The sequence below is a fragment of the Amblyomma maculatum genome, chromosome 1 (assembly GCF_055883805.1).
Source record: "Amblyomma maculatum isolate TAMU_Amacu chromosome 1, ASM5588380v1, whole genome shotgun sequence".
Taxonomy (NCBI): domain Eukaryota; kingdom Metazoa; phylum Arthropoda; class Arachnida; order Ixodida; family Ixodidae; genus Amblyomma; species Amblyomma maculatum.
The window spans coordinates 44,201,757-44,225,416 of record NC_139344.1 but is presented as its reverse complement, the minus strand read 5'-3'; the positions used below and the strand labels follow the sequence as shown (position 1 = coordinate 44,225,416).

The following is a 23,660-nucleotide window of genomic DNA, read 5'->3' as shown; positions in this document are numbered from 1 at the left end:
TAAACAAACACTCCCACGCGGCAGTCTTTTCAAATCAGATGCCCGGGTCGGATAACAAAATACGCTGATCTCTGCAATGCTGCGTCCGATGAAGCTTTGTAACGGTGCGGTGGCGAGGCACATGTTCGTCCTTTTTTTTTGTTTTTTTTTGCGTCATGGTTCTGATTGCTTTTACCAACCCTCTCTGAAGATTAATTCACATTACATTTGTTGTTTCTAATTAAGCCCCACCCTTGGGCACCCGAGAAAAGTTATTGTGCCTGTATCGACATCTGTATGGATACTGGGGTTTCAATACTGGGAGAGCTCTGTCCGCGCCGCGGGAAAGTTGCATGCATGCGTGGTGTCTTCCGTGAGATCACCATTTTTTTGCCGCGCATCACGTAATCGGAAGGGCCGGCCGCGCGTCGTCTGCTGCGCCCGCTATTCTTGACACGAGAGAAGCTGGCTGGAAGTATCATTTCAGATAAAAAAAAAAGTTTGCAGACACACTTGCGACAGCCTACTGCCACACGCATGCTCGTAACGGGGACCGCGATGTACAAACAGTATTTTTTAAAAAACCTTGGTTCATACGAATATGATCGCACCCCGCCGTGGTGGCTCCGTGATAAGGACGGCTTCATTGTCCGCCATAAATTTTGTTTCTACGGTTTGTTGTTTTTATTTTTGTCGTATTCGAGCAGTGTAGTTCGATCCTTTCCGCAATACCGTTGTTTGCGATCCCCGCGGAGGAGAATCGAGCGTTAGATGAGAGCGCCGTTGAGCATATAACTCGATCAAGAGGCTCATTCCACATCTCTCTGGGCTTTTGAAGTATGGTGGAAAAATTCAGGGCAACCGTTGTGTACGGCAGTGATTGATTTTGCCCGTTCGAAAAATGCCCTAAAGCCGCACCGAGAAGTGAGGACAACAGTTATTGTGCCCGGGATAAATACATCCTTAGCAGCTCTTTGTTTTCTATATTGACGTTTCTGCGGCGTCATAAGACGCTGAGAAAATCAATCTAAAAATTCTTCCCTCCAGTTGACCGAAACTCGAAACGTCGATCGTGACGTCCTTACCGAACAGCACGATGCTGCCCCTGCTTCTTTTTTTTTTTTTTTTTTTATTATTGTCGCGGAATCGTCCGATGATTGTGACACTATATTTATCATTTCGGTCTTTTCGTAAAAGATTCGTTTTCGGCGCGAGCGGTCCCTGGGATTGGGCGAACCTCCGGACCTATTTAACGTCATAAATCGCGATGACTGTGGATTTTTTACAAGGCTGTTGCTGATGTCAATTCAGTTTGGTCCGCCGTCGCGTGCCGAGTTCAGTTCAGGTATACGTTGAAAGGTAACCAGGGCAGTGGGACGACACCAGCATTGGGTTGCGCAGTGTTAATGCAAATGCAGCCAACGGACATGTGCCCATCAGCTGTCGGGCGTGCATCGCCTCACGGCAATCACGTTCGGTTGCCGTGCGCGGCCGTTTCGACACGCGAGCGGGCGTCAGCAGCGCTCACGAAGGCTGCGCTTACGACGACAGTAACGACGGAAGCAGCCGCCCGTTGTCGGTGGCCTTGCATCCAGTGTCGCTGTCACAGCGGAGAAGTGTGTGCGCGCTCTAGTGTTGTGCTCGTGGTGCCAATTAAATGCAATTAATCGCAACAAGGCCCGTCTACTCGGTCAGCGAAGCCTCTTTTAGAGGTCCCGGTGAGCTCGCAGGCTGGAAAGCGCGTTCATTAAGTCCTGAGAGCGTGCGTACACTTTTTGAGCGAAAAAAAAAAATGTCGTAATAACGCTTATTAATTAATTCTCGCGCAGGTGTGCGTCGCTAGAGATCCGAACTGTGGCGTAGTTGGTATTGTGCTAAGTGTCATCCATTTGTTTACAGAGGCGACGAAGGTGCTTATTGCAGACTAGCCGAAGCGCACCCGTTTACATGGTACGTTTACTAGGACGTGCGATAAGGGACAAGGCGGGCAACGTCATCACTAATATGGAAAAGATAGTCAAAGTAGCCGAGGAGTTCTATACAGATCTGTACAGTAGCCAAAGTAGTCAGGACCGTAATGAGATTGGCGGTAGGGAAAAACAGTCAGACGTTCCACCAGTGACGAAGGACGAGGTCAAGAAAGCACTAGAAACTATGAAAAGGGTGAAATCAGCTGGAGAGGATCAGATAACTACAGATTTGCTGAAGGACGGGGGGGATATCGTGCTAGAAAAACTGGCCACCCTGTATACGCAGTGCCTGGCGTCATCGACGGTACCGGAACCATGGAAGAATGCAAACATTATCCTCATTCATAAGAAAGGGGACTCTAAGGACTTCAAAAATTACAGATCAATCAGCTTACTGTCTGCTACGTATAAGGTATTTACTGAGGTAATCGCTAATAGTCAGGGCAACCTTAGACTGCAATCAAGCGAAGGATCAAGCAGGGTTTCGGAAACGGTACTCTACTATCGATCATATCCATACCATCAATCAGGTGATAGAAAAATGCTCGGAATATAACCAGCCCATATACATAGCATTCATTGATTACGAAAAAGCATTTGACTCAGTTGAAACCTCGGCGGTGATGTAGGCATTTCGAAATCAGGGGGTAGACGAGCCGTACGTGAAAGTGCTGGAAGACATATATAGTGGCTGCACAGCAACCATAGTTCTGCATAAAGAAAGTAACAAAATTCCCATAAAGAAAGGTGTTAGGCAAGGAGACATCTCCCCAGTACTATTCACAGCTTGTTTAGAGGAAGTATTCAGAGACTTGGAATGGGGGCAGTTAGGGATAAGGGTAGATGGAGAATACCTCAGTAATCTGCGATTTGCTGATGACATTGCCTTGCTAAGCAACTCGGGGGATGAACGGCAAATAATGATTGATGACCTAGACAGGAAAAATAGAAAGGTAGGCTTGAAAATCAATATGCAGAAGACTAAGATAATGTTCAACAGCCTCGGGAAGGAACAGCAGTTTACATTAGGTAGCGAAATACTGGAAGTAGTAGGCGAATATGTCTACTTAAGACAGGTAGTAACCGCATATCCGGACCACGAAAAAGAAATAACAAGAAGAATACGATTGGGATGGAGCGCATTTGGCAAGCACAGCAGCTTACCGGTATCGCTCAAGAGGAAAGTATACAACAGTTGCATCTTGCCTGTACTCACCTATGGGGCTGAAACGTGGAGGCTAACCAACAGAGTTCTACTTAAGTTGAGGACAACCCAGAGGGCTATGGAACGAAAAATTGTAGGGGTAACATTAAGAGATAGAAAGCGTGCAGAGTGGGTCAGAGAAATAACTCAGGTTACCGACATTCTAGTAGAAATTAAGAAGAAGAAATGGACAGGAAATGGGCAGGACATGTAGTGCGAAGAGAGGATAACCGATGGTCGCTGAGGGTAACAAACTGGATTGCAAGGGAAGGAAAGCGTAGCAGGGGGCGGCAGAAAGTTAGGTGGGCGGATGAGATTAAGAAGTTCGCAGGGGTCAAGTGGATGCAGCTAGCACAGAACCGGGTTAAGTGGAGAAATATGGGAGAGGCCTTCGCCCTGCAGTGGGTATAATCAGGCTGATGATGATGATGATACTAGGACGAGGAAGGGCAAGGTATAGGGACGCGGAAGGCAATTACTAACGGTAGCTCCACGTGGAAGAGGCAAGAGTCGGGAGGTGCAGCAAAATTAAATTTCCAGAAAGAAAACATGGCGTAATTCCCGCTTGAATATTTTTCTTTACGCTTGAAAACTGAGCACCAGTTGCTCCCTGTGTTCAGCGAAAATCTCACTTGAAGCGGTTTGGGAAGACAACCGTAACGGGGTTGCCATAAAGCAGAAAACCACACGAAGTCATGCTCGTATAGACTGTCGCGGCCTTTATTTGTATAGCGGACTCTCACGATGCCTTTGCCCCCTCCCCAATTTCTGCTCTTTTCGATCATGTTGAAATGTATCACTTCCGACAGTTTGAATTTAGGGCGTGCAAAACAACAGGCCTCCTGCTGCGCCCCTAACCTGCACGGTGTGAGTTGTGTTAAAACCTGCCGAGTCGAGTTTTGGGCTCACAAGTTTGGCCTTGAAAAGAGCCGTCAGCCGTTTTTTCTGTTCTTTTCTTTTAATTTTTCTTTCATACCTGCAAAGACCGTTTCGGTGCTTCTTGCTGCTGTAGAGCCGTTTTCCGCATCGCCGGTGGGAGCGGCAGCGTGGCTTCGGCTGCTGCCGAACGCTGTTGAGAGCACCTGGCCATTCTGGCGATGAGATAGCGGAGCCTTTTCGCGTAGGCGACACTGCACAGAGAGCGAGGGGGCGACTGGGTCGGCGAGCTGCACCCAGTGGTGAACGCACCAGCAGCAGCCCCCTGTGCGTCTGCCGACGGACGAGTCGTGTTTCGTCTGGCCAGGAAGTGAGCGAGACCGGTGTGAGGGCCTTTTGTCTGCCGTGGTCACGTTTTGCATTGTCTCTCTCTCCCTTGGCGAGGCTGGCTAGGTTTGCTCCTGCGGTCCGTTGGCTAATAAGACAATGGGTCGCGCGAGCTTATCTCTGCGTGCATTACCGCACACTTAGCGGTCGTTTCTCGGCCAAGATGCCATTGTTTCGCGCGGAAGACGCTCCTGTCGATTGGCATCGACGTTCGCCGCCGATGGCGATCGCCGTCTCCAGCGGCTTGCTTCCGGCCACCGCCGTGCCTGGCCCATGCGTGGAAGAACGCGCGAATTTCGCTTTGCAAATCCTTGTCTTGTTTGTGTTTACCTCGGCAACGCTCGAGGTATTGTTTGCATCGGGGAGCAAAAGAGCCGAGTGCGTGCAGTCGCAGTGATATGACACGCAGCATATATCGTCTCCACGCAGATATGCCCGATATGTCACCGAGTTTTTGCTCGAGTGTTGGCCACTTCGTGATACAGAGCGTCCAGCTGCTGCCTGCAAACGTGCCCGTAAAGTGGGCGGGATGGATTCGGCTAACTTTCCTGGCGTCTTTCGTTCCTTGCGAGTAAGTTCTGCCACAATAAACGACGAATGCTCCGAGTTCGTCATGCACTTGGCCGGATCAGCTCCTCGTTCGTTGCCCCCTTTTAGTGCAGTCCGTGTAGCCCTGTAGTTTAAACGACTTCCAATATGGTACGACGCATTTCGATTCAGGTCCCCCCCTCCCCTTCCCCTACCTTTCGGTTACTGCATTTGCATTGTGCTACTCGCTTTCATTTGCCGAGGAAAGAAACGGTACCGTTCCGTAATCGCCCCTGCGCGGTCTTACAGAAAGAAGGGTGCTCTGCATGCATGCGTGCATGCATCCACGCTGTCGTCCCGCGCTTTCGCTAGGCCCCGTGGGAGCTCCGAAGAAGTGGACGCTGTGCATAGGTAGGTATTTGGCGGGAAAACGCCGATTGTTCCTTAAAAAAAAAAAGAAAAAAAAAGTAACGCGCCGAATGCTCCTCCAAGCTACCGCGCCACTCTGGATTTCCCGCTCTGTTTCGGATGGGGGACGGTGCACGCCTTGTTGCGTGAAGCCGCGGCAGATGTAATCGCGCTTAGTGTCTTCGTAGTGGCGGGGCGCATGCGCAGTATGAGCGGAAGTTGGGGCGCACTAGCTGGCAGCGTGAATTCCCGAAATCATAGCGCGGTTAAAGCGGGGCGTGCCCGCATATTTCTCCAGTGGAACTCTGCGGCATGCGTCGACTGCGTCCACGTCGTACGCGTTCGGGTCCGCACGGTCCATTACCGTCAGCATTGGAGCACTGCCGATGGTCGACTAAAGCATCGGCACCGTGAGCCCCAGCCATTGCTTCTATCGTCGGTACCGTTGCAAAGCACGTGCATGCCTTTAGTGTGATCGAATGCGTTGGTTGTTAATTTGAAGAAAGGGCTGTTCCCTACATTGGCCACACTTACGAATAGAGCACACAAGCATAGGTTTTTGTGTTTGCTATTCTTGGCGTCTTGCCACTGGTCGAGCGGTGTCCACTGTCCAGTGCCTAGCTCCTAAATTTGTGTGGAAGCGGGAAAGGTCTGCAGGGGCTTGTTGGGTCTCTTACATGACATAGCAAACATGTTCGCGTGAATTGACAGTGCACGGCGCCGTTGTTGCAGGATCATTATGTTATTTAGCTCTTCTCGAGGGATTTCGTTGACATGTCTTTCCGCCAGAGTTATTTTCGATGGAGGGTAGGGCAGGGCGAGCCTCTCGGATTAACTTGTTGCGCCGCACTTGCTTCTCAAAACAAGACGCCTGACTGCAAGTGCGGTCGCAGGCTTCAAGCTCATCGAATGAGCCAAGCTATAGTATGGTTACGAAACGTGTTCGTCGACGTCGCTTTTTCCAAGATAGTTACACGGTTTTATATGGGCCTTGTCAAGGCGAGTTCGGGTGTTCGACTGCTGTTCCCAAGGATGCGGGATCGAATCCTGGCCACAGTGGCCGCTTTTCGGTGGAGGCGAAAAGCAAGGCGCTCGTGTGCTGTGCGGTGCCAGTGCACGTTAAAGAACCCCATGTGCCCGAAATTTCCGGAGCCGTCCGCTATACGGCGTCACGCTTTGGGAAGGTAAACCCCAATAAGCCAAACCAACATGCATCTGGGCACCGAACGAAACTTAACGAGACGAATTCACGGCCTCGTGCATGACCGGCATACAAACCTAGGTGCTGCCTAAGCGAGTTACAATTTTTTTTTCTAATTTCTTATCTCTGTTCGTTGAGATATTGTTCTAGTTGTGGATTTAAAATACGTTGAATTTTAATTTGTACCGATAATAACGCCATAAAAAAGGCAGATGCATGGCAGTGTACACTTGATTATCATCCGTTGGCTGTCAGCGGCTTTTGAGAGGGGGCCATTCCAGGTTAAGACGGTCGCTGCGCGCTACAGCGGCTTTCTCGCCGTCCTCATGCACGTATAGCGCCGCGGTACCATGCCCGTAACCATTTTGCTTAAACTGATCTTCATTGCTAGAGAGGTAGCAATGTTTTCGTTTGCGTACAAGGTTTTTGCCCGTGGTCTTCGTTCTGTGTTCACTCCATTTCTTTTTTCTGCGCACGTAAGCGCGTATTAGGACTCGGCGCGCTCGGTCCTGCAGATTCCAGAGAATTCGTGCCGATGCTTGCCTTACGTCAGTGGATGATTCGATAAAGCGCAAGACTTCCCGTGGAACTGAATAGAAGAGTAATTGCGTCAGTGTATTTCGTATCGGCGTTTGTGTTTGTATAACGGATTTTGCTTTTCAGGACCGGCATGGCGCTGCAGGGGTTCTTTCCTTTCTAGTAATTTCTTTTCTGCTGATCCCAGAGTGCGCGGTGGCTCTTGAACCAGAGCTGCAGGCCCAGAACGGGGCAAGACGGTTTGAATAGGCTCGTTACACTATATTTCCTCTCTGGGACTCGCATCTGACGAATGTACTACAAACGATGACGCGGCGTCGTGTCCTTGCACGTCGTCTTGCGCACTGCGAGTATCTCGCATTGTTGCGGGTCTTCCATCAAACCGCGCTGCGTAAGACCGAGCGGCAGTGTTGGGCTTCTTTTTTGTTCCTGCGCGCTCGATTCGAAAACCTGGCATTTGTTATGCGGATTTTGACCGTTTGTTGCAGCGCGGGGCATCTGCAGGGAAAGCGCGGCGTTTTGCGCGCGCAGTGACCGCTTGTGTCCCCGGTCGCTGCATGGTGCGCGCGCGCAGTTAGGCCGCGCTTTTGTGGGCTGCCTTTGTGTTCCGCGTGAACGAGTACGGTTTGTTAGCTCTGCGTAAATGGGCCGTTATTCCGGACTGGTTGGCTCGGCACCGTGCGTAATCGGCTTAGAACGGGCAGGACTATCGCGCGTCTTGATCACGACAAGGATGCTGGTTAACTGCGCTGTATGAATGTTGGCATACGGCGCGCGGCCGGTGCGGGTGTGGTGGGCCGATTGCCGTCAAGATCGCTAGTCCTTCATTTTACCGATGTTTGTTTGGCTCGCCCTTCGTGCTCAAGCCTCTGTCAGGTGGACATGGGCGGGCGCCGATTGGTCGGCGGTTTCTGTGACGTCACGTGGCCACAGACCATGTCCCATATAGACCAACACTTTTTTGTGACGTAAGCACGATGCGGTGGCGCTTCTATCGCCAGCGTGGTCCAACTTGGGGTGAAAAATAGGCTTAGTGCCCATAGGAATACATGGAAGCGAAATATTCCAAAGCAGTTTTCTAATTTCACGGGTCTTCTGTGATGTCGTTATTCGGTACAGAGCAACCATGAACGCCCTGGAATAGATCGTGGAAGTGTGAAATCTCATTACCGAGGCGAAGTATTTTTAAAACACAGCGAAACGTATCGGGGTGCGAGTTGAGAGGACGATCCATAGAAATACATGTAAACACAATTTACCGCAACATTTTGCTTGGTTCAGCAGCGTTGAACCCTTCTCATTTTTTGGTGAACGTCTTGTACGACGCCCCGATGTCATGTTGCATGACACACTACATTATCTTGCAAGTAATGCAAGTCTGACGACTTGCGGGACCGCTCACAGCACGATAAACTGACCGCGCACAGTTGCAGACGACCATGCACCACTCGATGTTGCTAGCAGATTCTCCGGAGCTGGAGGCGGCCGCGGTGGGTATCGCCAGCTACGCTATCGTCTGCTGCAATATGCGCGAATCTCATTCGGTTCATTGTCGTATGGCGTTTGACAACTGCTTTTTAAATGTAATCCTTTCTAGCACGTATCACTGGAGCGACAGTATTATCAAGCTTATTTACCCTATGCGGCAGCATATCAGACTGTAAGCAAAGCTGCGCGATTCGCTACACCCAGCTTGCCTTTTGGCGGTGTCTGGATCATAACACTGGTTATTCGGGGAGTTTTAAAAGTAGACCGCCTCCGTAATGACGCCCCATACTTTATCACACACTTCTTCAAAGCGCTGGTCAAAGTTTAACGAGCGGCCACCACTTCGGATGCTCTGCGAAATGAGAAAAATGTTCCGGTAAGTTGTGTTTACATGTATTTATACGGGTCGCCCTCCCAACTGCGCCCAAACATGTTTCGCGGTATTTTAAAAATACTTCGCCTCAGTAATGAGATTTAATGTTTTGACGCTCTGTTCTAACATGTTCATAGTTGCTTTGTACCAAATAACGACATCACAGGTGCCCCGTGAAATGAGAAAATTGCTTTTGAATATTTCGATTCCATGTATTCCTATGGACGCTAACCCTATTTTTCACCCCCAGTCGGCTGCGGTGCCGCGAGCGCCCTCTTTGTTTGTAAACGCGGTGTTGGTCTTACGTCACGAATGACGTTTCGGAGGAGGGGCGAAGGGGGCGACCGCCCTTTGATGGGCAAAACATTCCGCTGTTGGTGGCATGGTGCGGAGGATTTTGTATTCGTCTAGTGACAACTTGCTGTGTTTTTCGCAACACTGTCAAGATTCCGCGTGGTGTGATGCGATATTCGATCGCAGATGACTAACTACATGTTTCTTTCATTCTATACGCGGTCCAAACGTGCTTTTCAGCTGTGCTGTTTTCGCTCATAACTGCCTACACTTCGTGTGGCTCACAGTCGGTTTTGTGAAGATTAAAAAAGAAAGAAAAAAAAAGTGATGCTTGTAATATGCCTGCATTGACCCGTTTTCCAGCATGCTTACGTCCTATCAGTTTCAAGCGTTTGGTAGGAATTCAGGTGTCCGCAAGCGGCCGTGCCAGTTCATTGAACACAAACAGTTGCATGCATGCTTGCCGAGAGTGTCGTCTTTTTCAAAGCAAAAATTGCTAATAGGTGCGTGTACTAAGGAGTGCCGCATATTGTGCCGGATGCCAATATGGCTATCGCAAGATTTGAAGCAAAAGTTGCACTGCAGCGCTCAGCTTCTCGCCGCTCCTTGCAGCAGGGAGAGCCGGCTGAAAGGAGCGCTTTTGCCCACCACGCCGGGTGGTCACGTGCCTCCCTGTCGTCACATTGTTTGCAAACAGGGAGAGGTCTATTGGCAGGGGCACCAACTGGCCGGGACCCTTGGATAGCGAGTCAGTCACGTGCTCCTATGCTCATACGACTTGGTTAAAGCGTTGCTTCATACGTGTTTCATAGTTAACATAATGTGGTAGGTTACGGCTGTATGCTAATAAGTGTGGCCTGAAACCGAAATTGAAAGCCAAGTGATAGCGCATCCAATTCGTGGTGGCATAACCACTGTAAATCGGTCCTCAATTTTGTTTCTTTTGTTTTTAACACGTGGGTTGAGCTGTGGACAGCGGACACCGCATTTTTTGGGCGAAAGCTCAAGCTACGTTCTCAAAAGGCACGTTTAGGAGTAAATTAGTGATTTCGCGTGCAGGATGTTTTGTTGCTGACGGCCAATCCATGTATTGGGAGGATAATAAAAACTGTGCGATATTTCCATATGAGCAAATCATCATTCTATATATATTTTTCGAAAACTTCTGTAATTTCTTGCGCCTGATCGTCGCTGTTTTCGCGTCCTCTGATGGAATGTTATGCGTGGAATGCACTCGACTGCTTTTTTTTTTTTTTTTCTAGCCGTACGTCGTTCCCCTTGTTGGTCGATTCTCCTTCGCTGCGATCCTTGGAGCCACCGTCTTCCTCGGGGATGGGCCGTAGTTTCCTCCCGCGCGGCGCTTTTGTTTTCAGTCCACTACTGCGGGTCGGCGGGTTGCGTTACGTCACGAGTCCACGTGGCATGGCCGACTTGGCAGGAGCTGCCAATTCGGGTAGTTCGTCAGAGTTTGGAAGAAAGAGCGGACTCCCCGGCACCCGATAACGAGTCGGACTCGTTATTCGTAGGCCACACAGGCACATTCCAGGGGGCATTTATGTGGAGTGGTCTTTAGTGGTCTTTCAAACTTGATAGCCGAGACGACTGTATTCCACTGAGTATGTGCGAAATAATAGGGACACAAATTAGCGATAGGCGAGTAGCAAAGTGCATGTAGTACATCAACGAGGATCTGCGAACGGAGCCACTTAAAAAGTAGAGTATTCCCCTATATATGTTTTTATTTTTTTTTCGCTGACTTTGTGAGCAGTGACTCCAGGAGTCAGGGCTTTGCACCTGTTCAGCGGCACCTTAAAGACTGTTTTCTTTTTCTCATTGTTTTCTTTTTCTCATTGTTTTCTTTTTCTCATTGTCTTTTTCTTCTCATTGTTTTTTTCTTCTTTTATTCGTCTTCACGGTACTTAGCGAACCTTGTGCTGGCACGTGCCGTCGGGTGCTATTTGAGTGTTTCTGTAAAGGCGTATTTTTACCTCTTCGCGCGCTCCCTTTTCGTGTTCCAACCGTGAGGTTGAGGTCGCTATCGCGGGAAACTTTGTTCGTATAAACACACGCGCAAACCTGGTGCGCGCATTCACTCATTCGGGTGCGAATGCGCGCCCCATGGGGCCCGTGTGTGCCGCCGGTTGGGACTCGTGCCGCTTCTTCTCTTGCTCGGGTCGGACGGTTACGCCGCGCTGCTCCCGTGCGGGGCCGAGGGTCGCCGCCTTTGCAGCGAACGCCGCATCGCTCCTTTCGGTCCTTGCACGCGTGGTGCGTTGCTCCGCCACTCGAGGAGGAGGATACCGCGCTTGCAGGCTCTGACCCAGCTGCTCAGCGGCGAAACGCGCACGCCAGAGGCAGGCTCGGACGTATCACGCTCCTCGAATGTTTTCGAGGTGGGGCGCCTCCCGTGCCTCGGCGCTGATGGCTTACCCCCCCCCCCCCCCCCCCCCCGCCCCCTCCTCCTCCTTTTGTGCACTCGCCTTTGGTGGTGCGGAACAAAATCCACTTCTTTCTATCTCATTCTTTAAACGTTATTGTTCTGAATGCAGTTCATGTCGTCATAACTACCTGTCTTTCCTCACTAGGGGGGATTACTGTCTTTGCCTTACACAGCGGCGACTCTGTTCCTTAAAGCAGCCATAGAGGCGGCTTGCACGGATTCCTGTACACGTTTTTTCCAAAATCTGACTGCGTTTGTGGCGGCCAGAGTGGACCTAGATCGGCGAAATCGGACCCTCCGTCCTCAGAGTTGTATACGCGTCCGAGTTCGATCCGTTGCATGTCCTACTGTGGGAAGTTTCTGGGGAAATTCCTGGCCGTGGCTGCCGCGTTGCTGTCAGCTCTTGGTTGTATAGGGTGCGCTGGTTGTGGCGTAGCATGAAACGAGCGCCGCTTTACAGCGCCTGTTAGGCTCGCACCGTCCGCGCCTCATGAGCAACCATGCGAACAGGCGTCGGCAATATGACCTCATTGCAATGCCTGTCCGCGTAGGAAGCCACGGGGCAAATTAGCGCTGAGAGCGAACGACGCTTATCGCTGTGCGTGTGTCTAGGTTCGGTAAAACTCGGATGCATGCGCGAAGGCTGAATATGCGATGTGCAGCAGCTGTAGTTGGGCATTTTATGACGTCCCGTCAAATTATAACGCAGCAGTGAAGGGCAGCAAAGCGCCGTGGCCCTCGCATCTGCCGCTTATGGCGTAAGACAAATTTCACTCGAATGATGTCTTGCCATAAAGCGTACACCAAGCACGTGGATGTGGCCTTTTCGTAGTTGACGGCGTTTATTATTTAACCCAGTGGTTCTTAATTCGGGGACCGCGAAACGCAATCTCACACACATGCGCGCACGCACACGCACGCACACGCGCGCACGCATGCGCACATACACACACACGCACGCACAGGCACACGCACAAACGCGCGCGCGCAAAATGATGTAGATAGCTCTGGTAAAGTTTAAAGTTTTTCAGGGCTAAAAGCACGGAGGTTCAAAGCCTAGTTGAGTTTCTCAAAAAGCGACAGAAATGCGAGAGGAGTGCGGAAAGAGAGAGAGAGAGCATCTACGGCGTTTAATTGTTTGTGTCGGCATCGGTGAAACTCGAGCTCTGGCCTGCAGTTTTGGGCATGTCCTGCAATGCAAAGCGTCTCGGGTGTTCGACGAGCGAGCGGTGCGCAGTGTTTGGAGGAGTCGAAACCTTTCTATAGCAGCAGCACGCATACTGACGCCGACGCGTAGCCTCTTCGTCCGCTGCAGGGCCTGGCGCACTGGCTTATCGTCTGTGCGTTTTTTAAAGACCATTTGAGCCTTTATTCAACCCCGGTTCCGCGGCCTTCAACCGGAACTGCGGCAGCAGTCAGCACAACATCCTCCTGGTTCGAAGGGGTCCCCCCACCATTTCCCCTAGTGGGGTCCCCGATACATCCGTGGCTGAGAACCACTGATTTAATCCCATCTCGAAATGCGTTCCTTCTTTGAAAATTCGTTTCGAAAATTAGCGGCATACACACATAATCCGAGCGCCATAGTAACGCTCTGAAATACGAAAAAAAAAAAAAAAAAGTATTTGCGGCAGAGTTCTGGTAAGTGCTGTTTGAAAGTAGCGCATGTCTGCATTGTGTGCATTTAATGGTTCACCGACGACAATATTTTAGTTGTCCTAGACGTTCTAATATCAAATAATGCTGTTAGCGAAAGCGAAACTTTCATGATGTAGAAAAGGAAAAAAAAAAAGACATAGGTGTCGCAACAGCCGGCTTGACTGCAAATAACTGCAGTGTGTCAGACAGCTTTTTATACGCGCCTCCCAGACTCTAGGTACAATGCCATTCTCGATGTCAGAATCGCTGGCTTGAATCGATTGACCGACTATATTTGAACGTAGATTTTTTTTTTTTTTTTCACCACAGATTTGTCTTTTTCTGTCGTACAAGGAGGAGGAGGAAGATGGGGAGGAAAGGCTGGGAGGTTAACCCGTAAAAGAAATCTGTTTGCTACCCTGCACTGGGGGAAAGGGGTGAGTGGATATAAAAGTTGTGAGGGATGGGTGAATTTAGTATCGTCACATCACAGACATGTCACATCACGTAACATAACGGCAAAATCAGTGTTTCGATTAGGCCTGTGTTTTTCATAAAGCGAAGCGCAGTGCCTGGGAGGCCTTCACCGCAGACGATCGCCGTGGCCAGGGACCTAAAATCTTTATTTCAGTCAATGGGCGTCCATCTAGATGCTCCTGCTCACGGCATAGACACTGTCTTTCCTCGCTGTATATGGGGCATGCACTCACAAAGAATGTGGCCCATAGACTCTTCGCACCCACAATTTGTGCATGCAGGGCTGTTTGCCATACCTATCACAAAAGAATAAGAGTTTGTGAATGCTGCATCAACCCACAGGCGGCACAGCAAAGTTCCTTGGCGTCGGGGTAGGCCACGTAGAACCGTGAAATTGATTTTTGTGAACAGAGAATATAAATATAAAGTAGTTGTCCGCAGTGTCGGCCTATTATTTTATGCCCTAAATCTCCGTGTCTGATGAAGGGCACTGTTGTTGTGATGTCCGGTATTGACTGGGCCCCTGTTGCCTGTGTTCCCTGCTGCATATATTGTGTATATTGAATAATGTATGCTTTGCACGCCTTTTAGGAGAGCGTATCAAAAGTCTGGCAAGCTGAGGAAGTCCGTCGAAGCGCATTTGAGCAGTGTTTTCCACTCGATGCGAATCAAGGTAGGATGCATATAGGAGCGTCAGAATCCTTCGCTACCTGCTAACGCTAATTACCGCCTAACGTGGCCTCACTTGCTGCTCGAGCGCGCTAGCAGCAGACGCTTTATGCGAGAGCGCGCCTACGCTCTGCAAATAGAAGGAAGGGCGTTTTGCTGCCTTCGGACGTCCCGGTATAGACACACTACGGCGCTTCTACAGCGCCATTAGTCATTGTTTTCAAGAAGACGAGGACACGACAGGAGGACAGGTTCATCGTTTCTTTCACCGTCGAACTCATCCGCTTTTGCGGTCCATCTCGTCGATTCCGCATCAATTGTCCGCGGAACTCTCTCGCACTGGGGTCCAAGGACGAGCGAGCCGGCTGCAGATCTCCCAAAACTGTTGCTGCCGCGCACAGGGATCTTTTTTCCTCGTGGCGTTTCTTGTGCCTTGACAAAACAAGCCATGGAGAGGGGACAATGGTTCCGCGTCTGGCAGTAGCACTGCATTTGCGGATGCATGCCGCGATTCGGCGGCCGTACAACATGGTTTCCTTTGTTGCTGAGCTACAGCGGAGCGACGCAACGCGATTGGGCGTCCTCTGCCGCCAGTGTGAATGGGCCCCTTATCGTCCCTGTGCCCAGAGTGGAACAATCGCCGGCTCTCCCCGCTTTACGAGCTGAAGCGGCGCAGTCGGCGGCTTTTCGGGGTCACCTGCGCGAACCGCTTCGACGGGGGCGGGCGCGATAGCGATCGGCGACACCGCCGGGGATGGGCGCACGTGGTTGTAGCACGTCGGGAGAAAGCGAAAGCCCGACGGGTTTCGTCCTTGCGTTCGCTTTGCGGAGGAGTCGTGTAGAAAGGGTTAAAACGGCATCGCCCTCGTTCATTGTCCTCGCCGAAGCCCTCCGCGTTCGTCAGCTTTGCAATGAGATTGGAAACTATCGAGTTTGGGCCGGATGTGGGCTAGTCTGGGAGCATTCTGTGACTCTTCGCGCACACGTTTGGAGCGCTTAGCTGTCAGCGATGACTGGACAAATCCACGTCATTCTTTCTCTCGGTCTATATATATATTCGCCTCGTTGTCCCTTGTTTGTTTATTGTATCGTTGTGCGCTGCTCCGGAGTTTGCTGCACTTAATTTTTCCATTGCTCCCAAAACTTCCCCCGTTAATGCTTTGGAGTGGGGAGTGTAGGCTTGGGTTTAATTATTGCAACAAACAGCGCGAAACAGCTAGAACGAAGTGAGAACTCAAGAACGAGCGCTGACTGACAACTCAAGTTTCTTTCCTTCTTTTTCTTTGCTTGACCCGCGGAAACGCGTCTCTCATAGCCTGAGTCGCTTTGGGACGTTAAACACCACAAACCAACCAACCCAACCCGCGGAAATAAATGCGACAGATTCGAAGAGCAACAGAAGGGCGCTTAGCGAAGTGATGACGTCATGCGTGGCTCTCTGCGGAGGCCGACGATGTGTACCGGTACGAATGAAGTTGGCCAGGTGCACGAAGATGAGAACGGAGAGCCGCCCGCTCCGTGCATGAAATATAGTTTGCATTGCTAAATATTTCAACATCACTTGTTCTACAATTCCAGTGTCAATCTCCCCTGTGTGTTACTTTTCATTTTATATTTCGTTTATTTCTCTTTTTGTTTCCTTTCCTCTACCCCTCAAATCACTTTTTTTTTTCATTGATCATTACATGAAAGTATACTTAAAAAAATTTCTTTGCTACCCAATCCTTGGCCGATCCCCCTCTGTGGGTATGTGCCATATGTTGTTTGGTCAACAACAACGGCATCACACATGGGAAGAAGCGGGCGCGCCACTAGGCACTCTGCTGAAGGTGAAACTGCGGCGTACGCAAAACGCGCCACAGCTGGTCCAGTGAAGCTTTCGCTTGAAAACAACGGTGCGGTTAGGTGAATAACAGCTGCGGCACCACTGGGCATTTGCAGCTGGAATAGCGGGAGCGTATGTAAGGCAGGGCATATTAGAAGACTACAAAGTTATATCGGCCGAGGGGGTTTCTTAAACATGCACCGAAGCGTCAGCGGGCGATTGTTTTTGTAGCGCTTGTTTTATATAAAAAAGAAAAAAATAGCAGCCGCATCGCGATGAGAGGACTTCGCATGCTTTAGTTCAGTTAGCTGCCCTTATTGGCGCTACCCAGATGGAGTGACTCCCGTGATCCTAATCGTCAACTTCCACCAGTCATAGATGGCAGCTAAATCTTTACTGGTACTCTTCCCAGGGGGATGCAAAACAAGTTAGAAGGAGCTAGCGGATGGGGAGACCCTGAAAAGAGGATACCAGAGGGCCGTGGACTGTCGTATCGCCCGCAGGTGGCTTACGTTGAACAATGGAGACGCTGGTTTTTTGCTTTGCGTCTCTGTCGCGATTCGGTCGCCGCGGCTCGGATTGAGCCCACCAAAACGTGCTGAGCAGCGGCCGTAGCCCCTGAGTGCAGCAGCGTTTTGGAGCTCACCTGTGACGTGTAACAGCTGTTTTTTGTTTGAGACAACGGAAGCTGTAGCATCGTCCTGAGAAGTGTATCTTTTCCCCTTTAGCAGCCGTACTACATCTTTTTTTGGATTCCTCGAACTTGGATAAATATTCCTGTGCGTGCACGTTTGTGCGCGCTCTTCGTCGTGAACTGAAGCTTTGGCGGAGGCGGAAACATAACGAATATGTGCAGAGGGATCGCGCAATAAATTGAATTGATTCGGTTGAGCGTATGTAGCGGCTGCGAGCTGGTGTATGTTGCAAGCTAAGGCGCTGCCGGCTCGTACCACGTCCAACCCTTCCCTCGTTCCTTTTCCAAATTTATTTGCCGTGGTGACGATTTTCTTTCTCACTAGGAGCGGTGACCCACCCTTTTTGTCTGCACTGACGGCTGTTCGAGTTTACACTCGCAGGCGGTTATTCGCGGTTGCGGAGCTCCAGGATAATATTCGCGGCATAGGTGAGACCGTCGCGGTTGAGCGCACGGGGAACGAGCGAGCTATCGTGTCTTGTGAGCGCGCCGTCTCTCAGCGCCGATAGAAGGCATCGAATATACTAACCACGCAGACCAAACTACGCGTGTGCAGGCTGCGCCGGCGACCTTTTGTGCTCATTTCAGGTGACTGGGTCTTTGCACTAGTGCGTCCTTTCTTTGGGGCAACAGAACCGGAGGTTGTCCCACTAGCTGTTTCACCGTCGTCCAGCTTATCTTAACGGCAGCGAGAGCCGGTTTTTCTTTGTTTTCTCTCGCCCAGATAGGCTGTTCGCGAATCGCGCCCCACCGGGCCCACGGTGACAACGTGCTTCGGATACAAACACGGCGGCGAAGATGTTTTGTGCTCGCGTTCCTTTTTGCTGGCAGTGCGTGTCTCCGTGCCGAAAGCCACGTGATATGTATTGCAAGAGGCCATAATCAGTTCCTTTAAGCGAACCTTTGGTTTCAGACGGCGTTTGCGTTGTGGCGTGCTCCCCGTGGGAATGTCGGGAACGCGGCTCGTGCACAAACACCGTGTTTTGGGTGCACGTTTTCTTCTTGCTAATGACGTGCGAGGCGTTGCTGTTTACGGAGTGCACGGATCACCCGGCGATATTCACCTGCGACCACTAAGTAACTTATGAACTTTGTTCTACTTGTTTCAGTTTCAACAGGCGAGCGATTGCGATGACGTCAGAAGGGGTTTAGCTCACCAGAGGGATGAAAAAAATTAGGCGATATATCGCTCCGTTGTCGTTTTGATTAAGCACCACACCAAAACTAGCCTGCCTCAATAGCAGGAGTTTCAAGGAACGAAGAAGCAGCCATTATATCGCAGTTCTTTCATCCTTCGCGTGGCGCATATGCGACCTTGATGTCATTGCAGTTGCTCGGCCGTTGAAACCGATACAGGTGAGATAGAGAAAACGTAGTGTTATAATAAAACGCGCAACCAAAAGTTGCATATTCGTACTCCTTAACGCAGAATTCACGCATTACGCCACCACCGCGTCTCCGGGTGGATACGGACTCGGACGGCTCTCTTTGTAGACATTCGGCAGTTTTAGTTGGGCGTACGCAGTGACGATGCAGGTAATTAATGCGCATGCGCAGACCCGTACGTAACCCGGCCTGTCTTGCGGGCGCACGACCGCATCAAATCCCGGCGTACGCCCGTAGCTACGTGCGTGCGTTGCGGGATGCGTTGATATGGCGGCGCGCTGGCCGCCTGCTTCGGAACGAATACACGAGTCGCTGCTACTTTCTGAGATGCGATAGCTCGCTCTAAATGGTGGCGTTCTCTTCTATTACACTCACTCTTGCAGACACGACAAGGTATAAGCTACAAATATCCATAGTTTTCCAGATAACTTCGCGAATATCAAGCTGGTAGGCCTATCTCTAAGCTCCGTGCTCTAAGCTGTGTATGTGGTCGTTTTAGCAACGACATCCATGCTCAAGCTGTTGCTTTGACTTGTGGCATTCATTTTCTTCACTTTGTGTAGGTTTTCTCCTTGTAATAAAAAGGTTCATAGTGCGACTATCCTTGTCACTAGTAATTAGTCAAAAGTTTTTTTTCAAACCAGCGCACGTATGCTTTGACTTATTGTTACTAGATGGCGCTACCATGCACAGTTGGCCTGCGCACAAGTTTTGGTGTCGACCCGTTTCAAAGGGTATGGCCCTGAGCATCAAAAAAAAAAAAAAGAGGTGACGCTGCGGCAGAGCCAATAAAAGTGCTGTGTTCGCGACGTTTGCAGCCCAAGCAACGCAGTTAAGCGATACGAACGCACATTTACTACGTACTAAAGCCGCGATTAAAATCATATAGGCGCTGACCATCGAGGCACCCTACCGAGGAACCTTCCCAGGCACCGACTCGGAGGAGGAGTCGAAAGAGGAATACGTCTCCATGGTCGGTTCTGGCTTGCTCACCCTCTCGCGTCGACTGAAAAAAATTCAAGCCGTGAAGAGCAAAAACTGAAATGCCGTCCCAGAAAAATGGCAAGGGAAGCTGAACGGATTTCTAGCCGCGAAGGAAATAGTAGGGGTAAGCCGCGCGGTGCGCTGGGATTGTTGTAAACCGGTAAATGTCTTTTCTTTTTTTTTTTTTTAGTGTGTAGCACTACTAGCCGCAATCACGGAATTCGCCGATGTCTATCCGAAGCGCCCATTCTGTCTTCGTGAACTTGAAGTGGAGAAAGAGAAGGTGGCGTCGTGCGGCTCAGCATTGAGGAGGCGGAGCGGCCGCATAGCTGCAGCAGAAGCCGCTCTCTCCCTCTCCCTGTCCATCCGTCTCTTCGTGAACTTGAAGAGGAGGAAGGGAAAGTGCGTCGGAGCGTCACAGATCGGAGCGTCGAGCTGCTCGCCGGGCTGGAGCTGCTCGCGTTTGGTATGAGGGACGCGCGGCGCAAGCGTATGGAGGGGGGAATTTACTGTGGTACCCTATTTGCTAGCGGAGCCGCTAACGAGACACCAGTTCACGTGTTCTTGCGGCACTGTTTCAGTGCGCTCTGTCACACTCGTCTGTATAGTTCCTGCCAATGGTCCGCTGCGTGTGCTGGTGACGTCAGTAGATGGGGTCCGTTGTTCTCTGAAAGACTGGGCGAACGTACTCAGTAGCTGAGTTTCGACGGAAAGTCTGTTTATGTATCAGGCCGCAAGGGGAATGTTGCTATCGCACTGCGCAGTGTGCAGTTCGCGTTTAGGCAGGCGCGGCTGGGTTTCCGCTGCCTTTCGGAGACGCAGAAAAGAAAAAGGAAAAGCGGGTGCTTTGAGAAGTCAAGGCAAGAAACATTGTACGATGACCAAATTCGGTCAGTTTTTCTGGCTTCCGATGAAGCATTTGCAGCGGTTGCAGCTATTTCGGCAAATGGATAGTAGAGGAAAATTTGTCCTCTAATCTCGCTGCCTTTTCATCACTCGACAAATGTCCTTTTTCTGGCTCAACCGTGAGTTATTTTGAAAGAATGACTACATTATGGCGAGCAGTATGAGTATGATCATTAGTTAATTTAGCTGACGATTAAGCACCCTGCTGTCGGCATTTAACGCTTGTCAGCAGTACTGCTTAGTTTCATTCGCGCGACATACGTTTCTTTAAGATTATTTTAAGAAGTGGCTGAATTATAGGCAGTGTCCTAGTTGAACAATCGGCGTGAGCCAGCGGCTGTTCCTGCGCTAACGACGCTGTTGCTTCATCGTCGGAGACGAAAGTTGAGTCTCCCCTTAATCCCATGTCGTCTGGGCCGCTGCCGTCATGCCTTTTTCCAGCGCTGCACCCCCGTCTTGGTACGGCGCGGATCGGCCGTTCAGTCGGCGGCGAGCGCAAATTCATCTTGTTTGCATCGAGCCTCTCAAGCGCGGAAAACTGCGGCGCCATCTGCGCGTGCTGGTTATTCAGTTCATTTTGTTTCCTCGGCTAATCCACCACAATCTGCTATGCTAGACTTCACGTGGGCGAAGTCCTGGCCGCTCTGATCGGTGACCTCGAACGGACTTCAGCCACACGACGACTCGGGATGTGCTCAGTATAACGGCTCGCGCCGTAAAACTCTCACTTCACTTTCACGTCTTGCCGTATTCGTATTTCCGTGTTAGGACAGAGAGGTGCGATAGGTTCGACGAATTCATTAGCCACCGCGCAGCTTTCGAAGTAGCTTTCTTCGGGGGCGCATTTGTATGAAGCGAACGTATTGAAGGCTCTCTACAGATTGCGAGGGCAGAACATAGAAGCGATGGGCTTTGCAAGACGGCTCAGTAGGGAGATTTTTTTAACCACTAGACGTTACGCGACTCAGTCAAATCGCGGCTTCCGACATTTTACGGGCGCTGCCGCTAGAAAGAAGTTCCTGACAGGTGCTGCGCCTCTGAAGCGGCTACCGCATTCCGGCAATGTCGCCCGTGCGTGTGCGGGAAAGGCAGGACAAAAGACAGCCCGAGTCGCCGCAGTGTCCTTGTGCCGCCTCTGTCGCGGGGTTTTGGAAGCGGCCGCGCACTTGACGGGCCGGGAATTGTCTGGAATGGCAGACTGACGACCGTTGCGTGTGGGAATGTCGCTGCTCGCTCGTTTCGCTTGGACGACGAGAACCTTGGGCACCGCGCACTGGCGATATTTAAGCGCGCCTAGTCGGTTCCTGCTGTTTTACACGTCCGCCCACGCGTTGCGCAGTCTGCGAAAGGTGTGCACGCATTTGGGTCGTCTTCCGGATGCCGTGCTGCGTTTTACTTGTCGCGGCTCTTCCTGACAGTGAGCCTGCTGCATAGAGGCGGAGGGTGTAAAACAGCTGCTGTTTCATTGTCACTAAAAAAAAAAAAAAATTCTCACCGCTTTTAATTTGTTAGGGGGCCGCAATTCTTTTCACTAGCAACATTACTGGTTTTTATCGGCGCGCTTATGGGCGGCTGAAAAGTAAACAGAAAAAAAGAACGTCCTATCGTTTTAGCCTTTTATGCGTAGTGAGAGAGTTGACGTGACTTCAGTCGCCTTTGATTCTTCATCGCCGAAAACTCTGCTCTCTCCGCGCTGACACCCGTTTTCCTCTTGGCGTCACAACAATCCCCCGACGTTGTACACAGCATCTGGCTCGTGACGAGAGCCCTGACGTCTAATGGGCACCCGGCCATTTCGCCTTGACTTTGTCTCGTGGGAAAACGCGTAAGGTCGCATTGTGTACTTCGAGGAACGGGACTCTGAACGAGTGGGCGCGAAAATGGGCGGTTCACCGTTATTTTGCCGCCTTCTCCGCCGTCGCTATTATGAGCGAAATGAGCACGCGGTGACAACGGCCAAAGGCGAGCGTCATATGATGCGGGCGCCCTCGCCGCGGCTTTTGTCCGCGCCGGGCCGCCGCGGCGTCGGCCGCCCTCCTTGAGTGGCGCGTCCGCAGACCGAGCGTGCGCGCGGGCGTTCCGCTGTCTTCCGAACCTTTTGTGCGTGATCGCTGTTCCAGGCGCCGCGCGGGCTTCTGCGCGAGTGTCTGTCGGTGCACAGTGGCTGATTCTTTTCGGTCGGACTGGGCCAAGGAGAAGGGGCGAGACCCGCGAATGTGACGCCCGGCGCTGACATGTGTATACTCTCTCGGAAGCTACCTCGTGAATGGAATCGCGTGACCATGCAGCCGCGCGCCACGGCTGTTTAGGATGACTTGCTTAAGACAGCACTCTCGAGTTGTTTGTCGGGAGCGCGAACTGAGGTAGCAGACCCTCAGACCATATTGAGTAAATCGGGAAAGCCACGTTAAAGAATGCCGTATGGCGGCTCTCAAGCAAGAGCAGGAGCGTTGTTTGGTTCCGTGCGGCAGCAATAACTGCGGACGTTTTAGGCGTTGACGCCTAAAACGTCACAACCCTGTTGACGGTAGGCTACTGTGTGATAACCCCACCGACATGAACCCTCACGCGAGCGGAACGACACTACATCAGGTTACGTTATCCTCTATCCAACTGAGTTTATTTTCACCCGGCTTTTGGGAAGCGAAGCCGTGCCAACCAGCTTTTATTAGCGAGACCGAAAGAACCGGAGCCCCCGTGCGAAGAGCATTCAGCCTTCCTGGTGGCCCGCGCGGCGCTGCGCCTCTCGGGCCCTGTTTGAAAAGCGTGCCTCTTCGAGTCGGCCGAACGGCTTCGCTGCCCTTCCTTTGGGCTATGCACTGAAGCCTCGCTCGCGTGCCGTTGGCATCGGGCCGTTGTTAAGGCGCAGCCGGCTTTTAATGTGGTAGCGGTAAAAACCTCCTTCTCCAGAAAAAAAAAAAAAAAAGCAACGTTGTGAGCGAAACATCGCGAGCACGACTCTGGCAGGTGTTAGTTGGCAGCGATTGGTTGGGGCATGCCACGTAGAAGCCCTGCCAGAGCCGTGCTGGTGGTCGGCGGGTTGTGTCGTCGCGAGAACGTTCAGTACGACACGAGCTGCAAAATTGGGCTGCTTTTTCGAGATGGGAGTCGAACCCACCGGGGCTCTTGAATCCAGATACAAACACGTTACTCCTAGACCACGCAGACACGGTCGTATCCCTCGGTTAATAACTACGCCGAGTGGTCGTTCACACGACTGTATGCTCATGTGTGTGTCTCATCATAGACGCCCAAATGACAAGACCAGTGATTGAGCCACTAGCCGAGTACATGTACGCGAATGAGGATCCTCAAGGGCAGCCTCAGACGGGAGCCATTCACGCCTTGTCGTCGTACTCTTAAAGAGCAGCTGCATCGCTTTTCGAGAATTTAGCG

General features: G+C 51.1%; 1 protein-coding gene across 8 annotated transcripts in view; it reads left to right on the top strand.

Moving 5' to 3' along the window:
* LOC146202244 (uncharacterized) overlaps positions 1–23,660 on the top strand; it is a 369,509-nt gene that overhangs the window by 322,635 nt on the left and 23,214 nt on the right. Inside the window, exon 1 of one of the 8 annotated variants that reach the window (XM_084588037.1) lies at positions 4,931–4,987. The exons of 5 other annotated variants lie outside the window; for them this stretch is intronic. In XM_084588037.1, the coding sequence (XP_084444163.1) occupies positions 4,946–4,987 (42 nt within the window). In that variant the 5' untranslated portion in view covers positions 4,931–4,945. Of the gene's footprint in view, positions 1–4,930; positions 4,988–5,619; positions 5,788–23,660 lie in introns of those variants that run through there. 2 more of the 8 variants (XM_084588041.1, XM_084588042.1) reach the window with 2 other exon arrangements.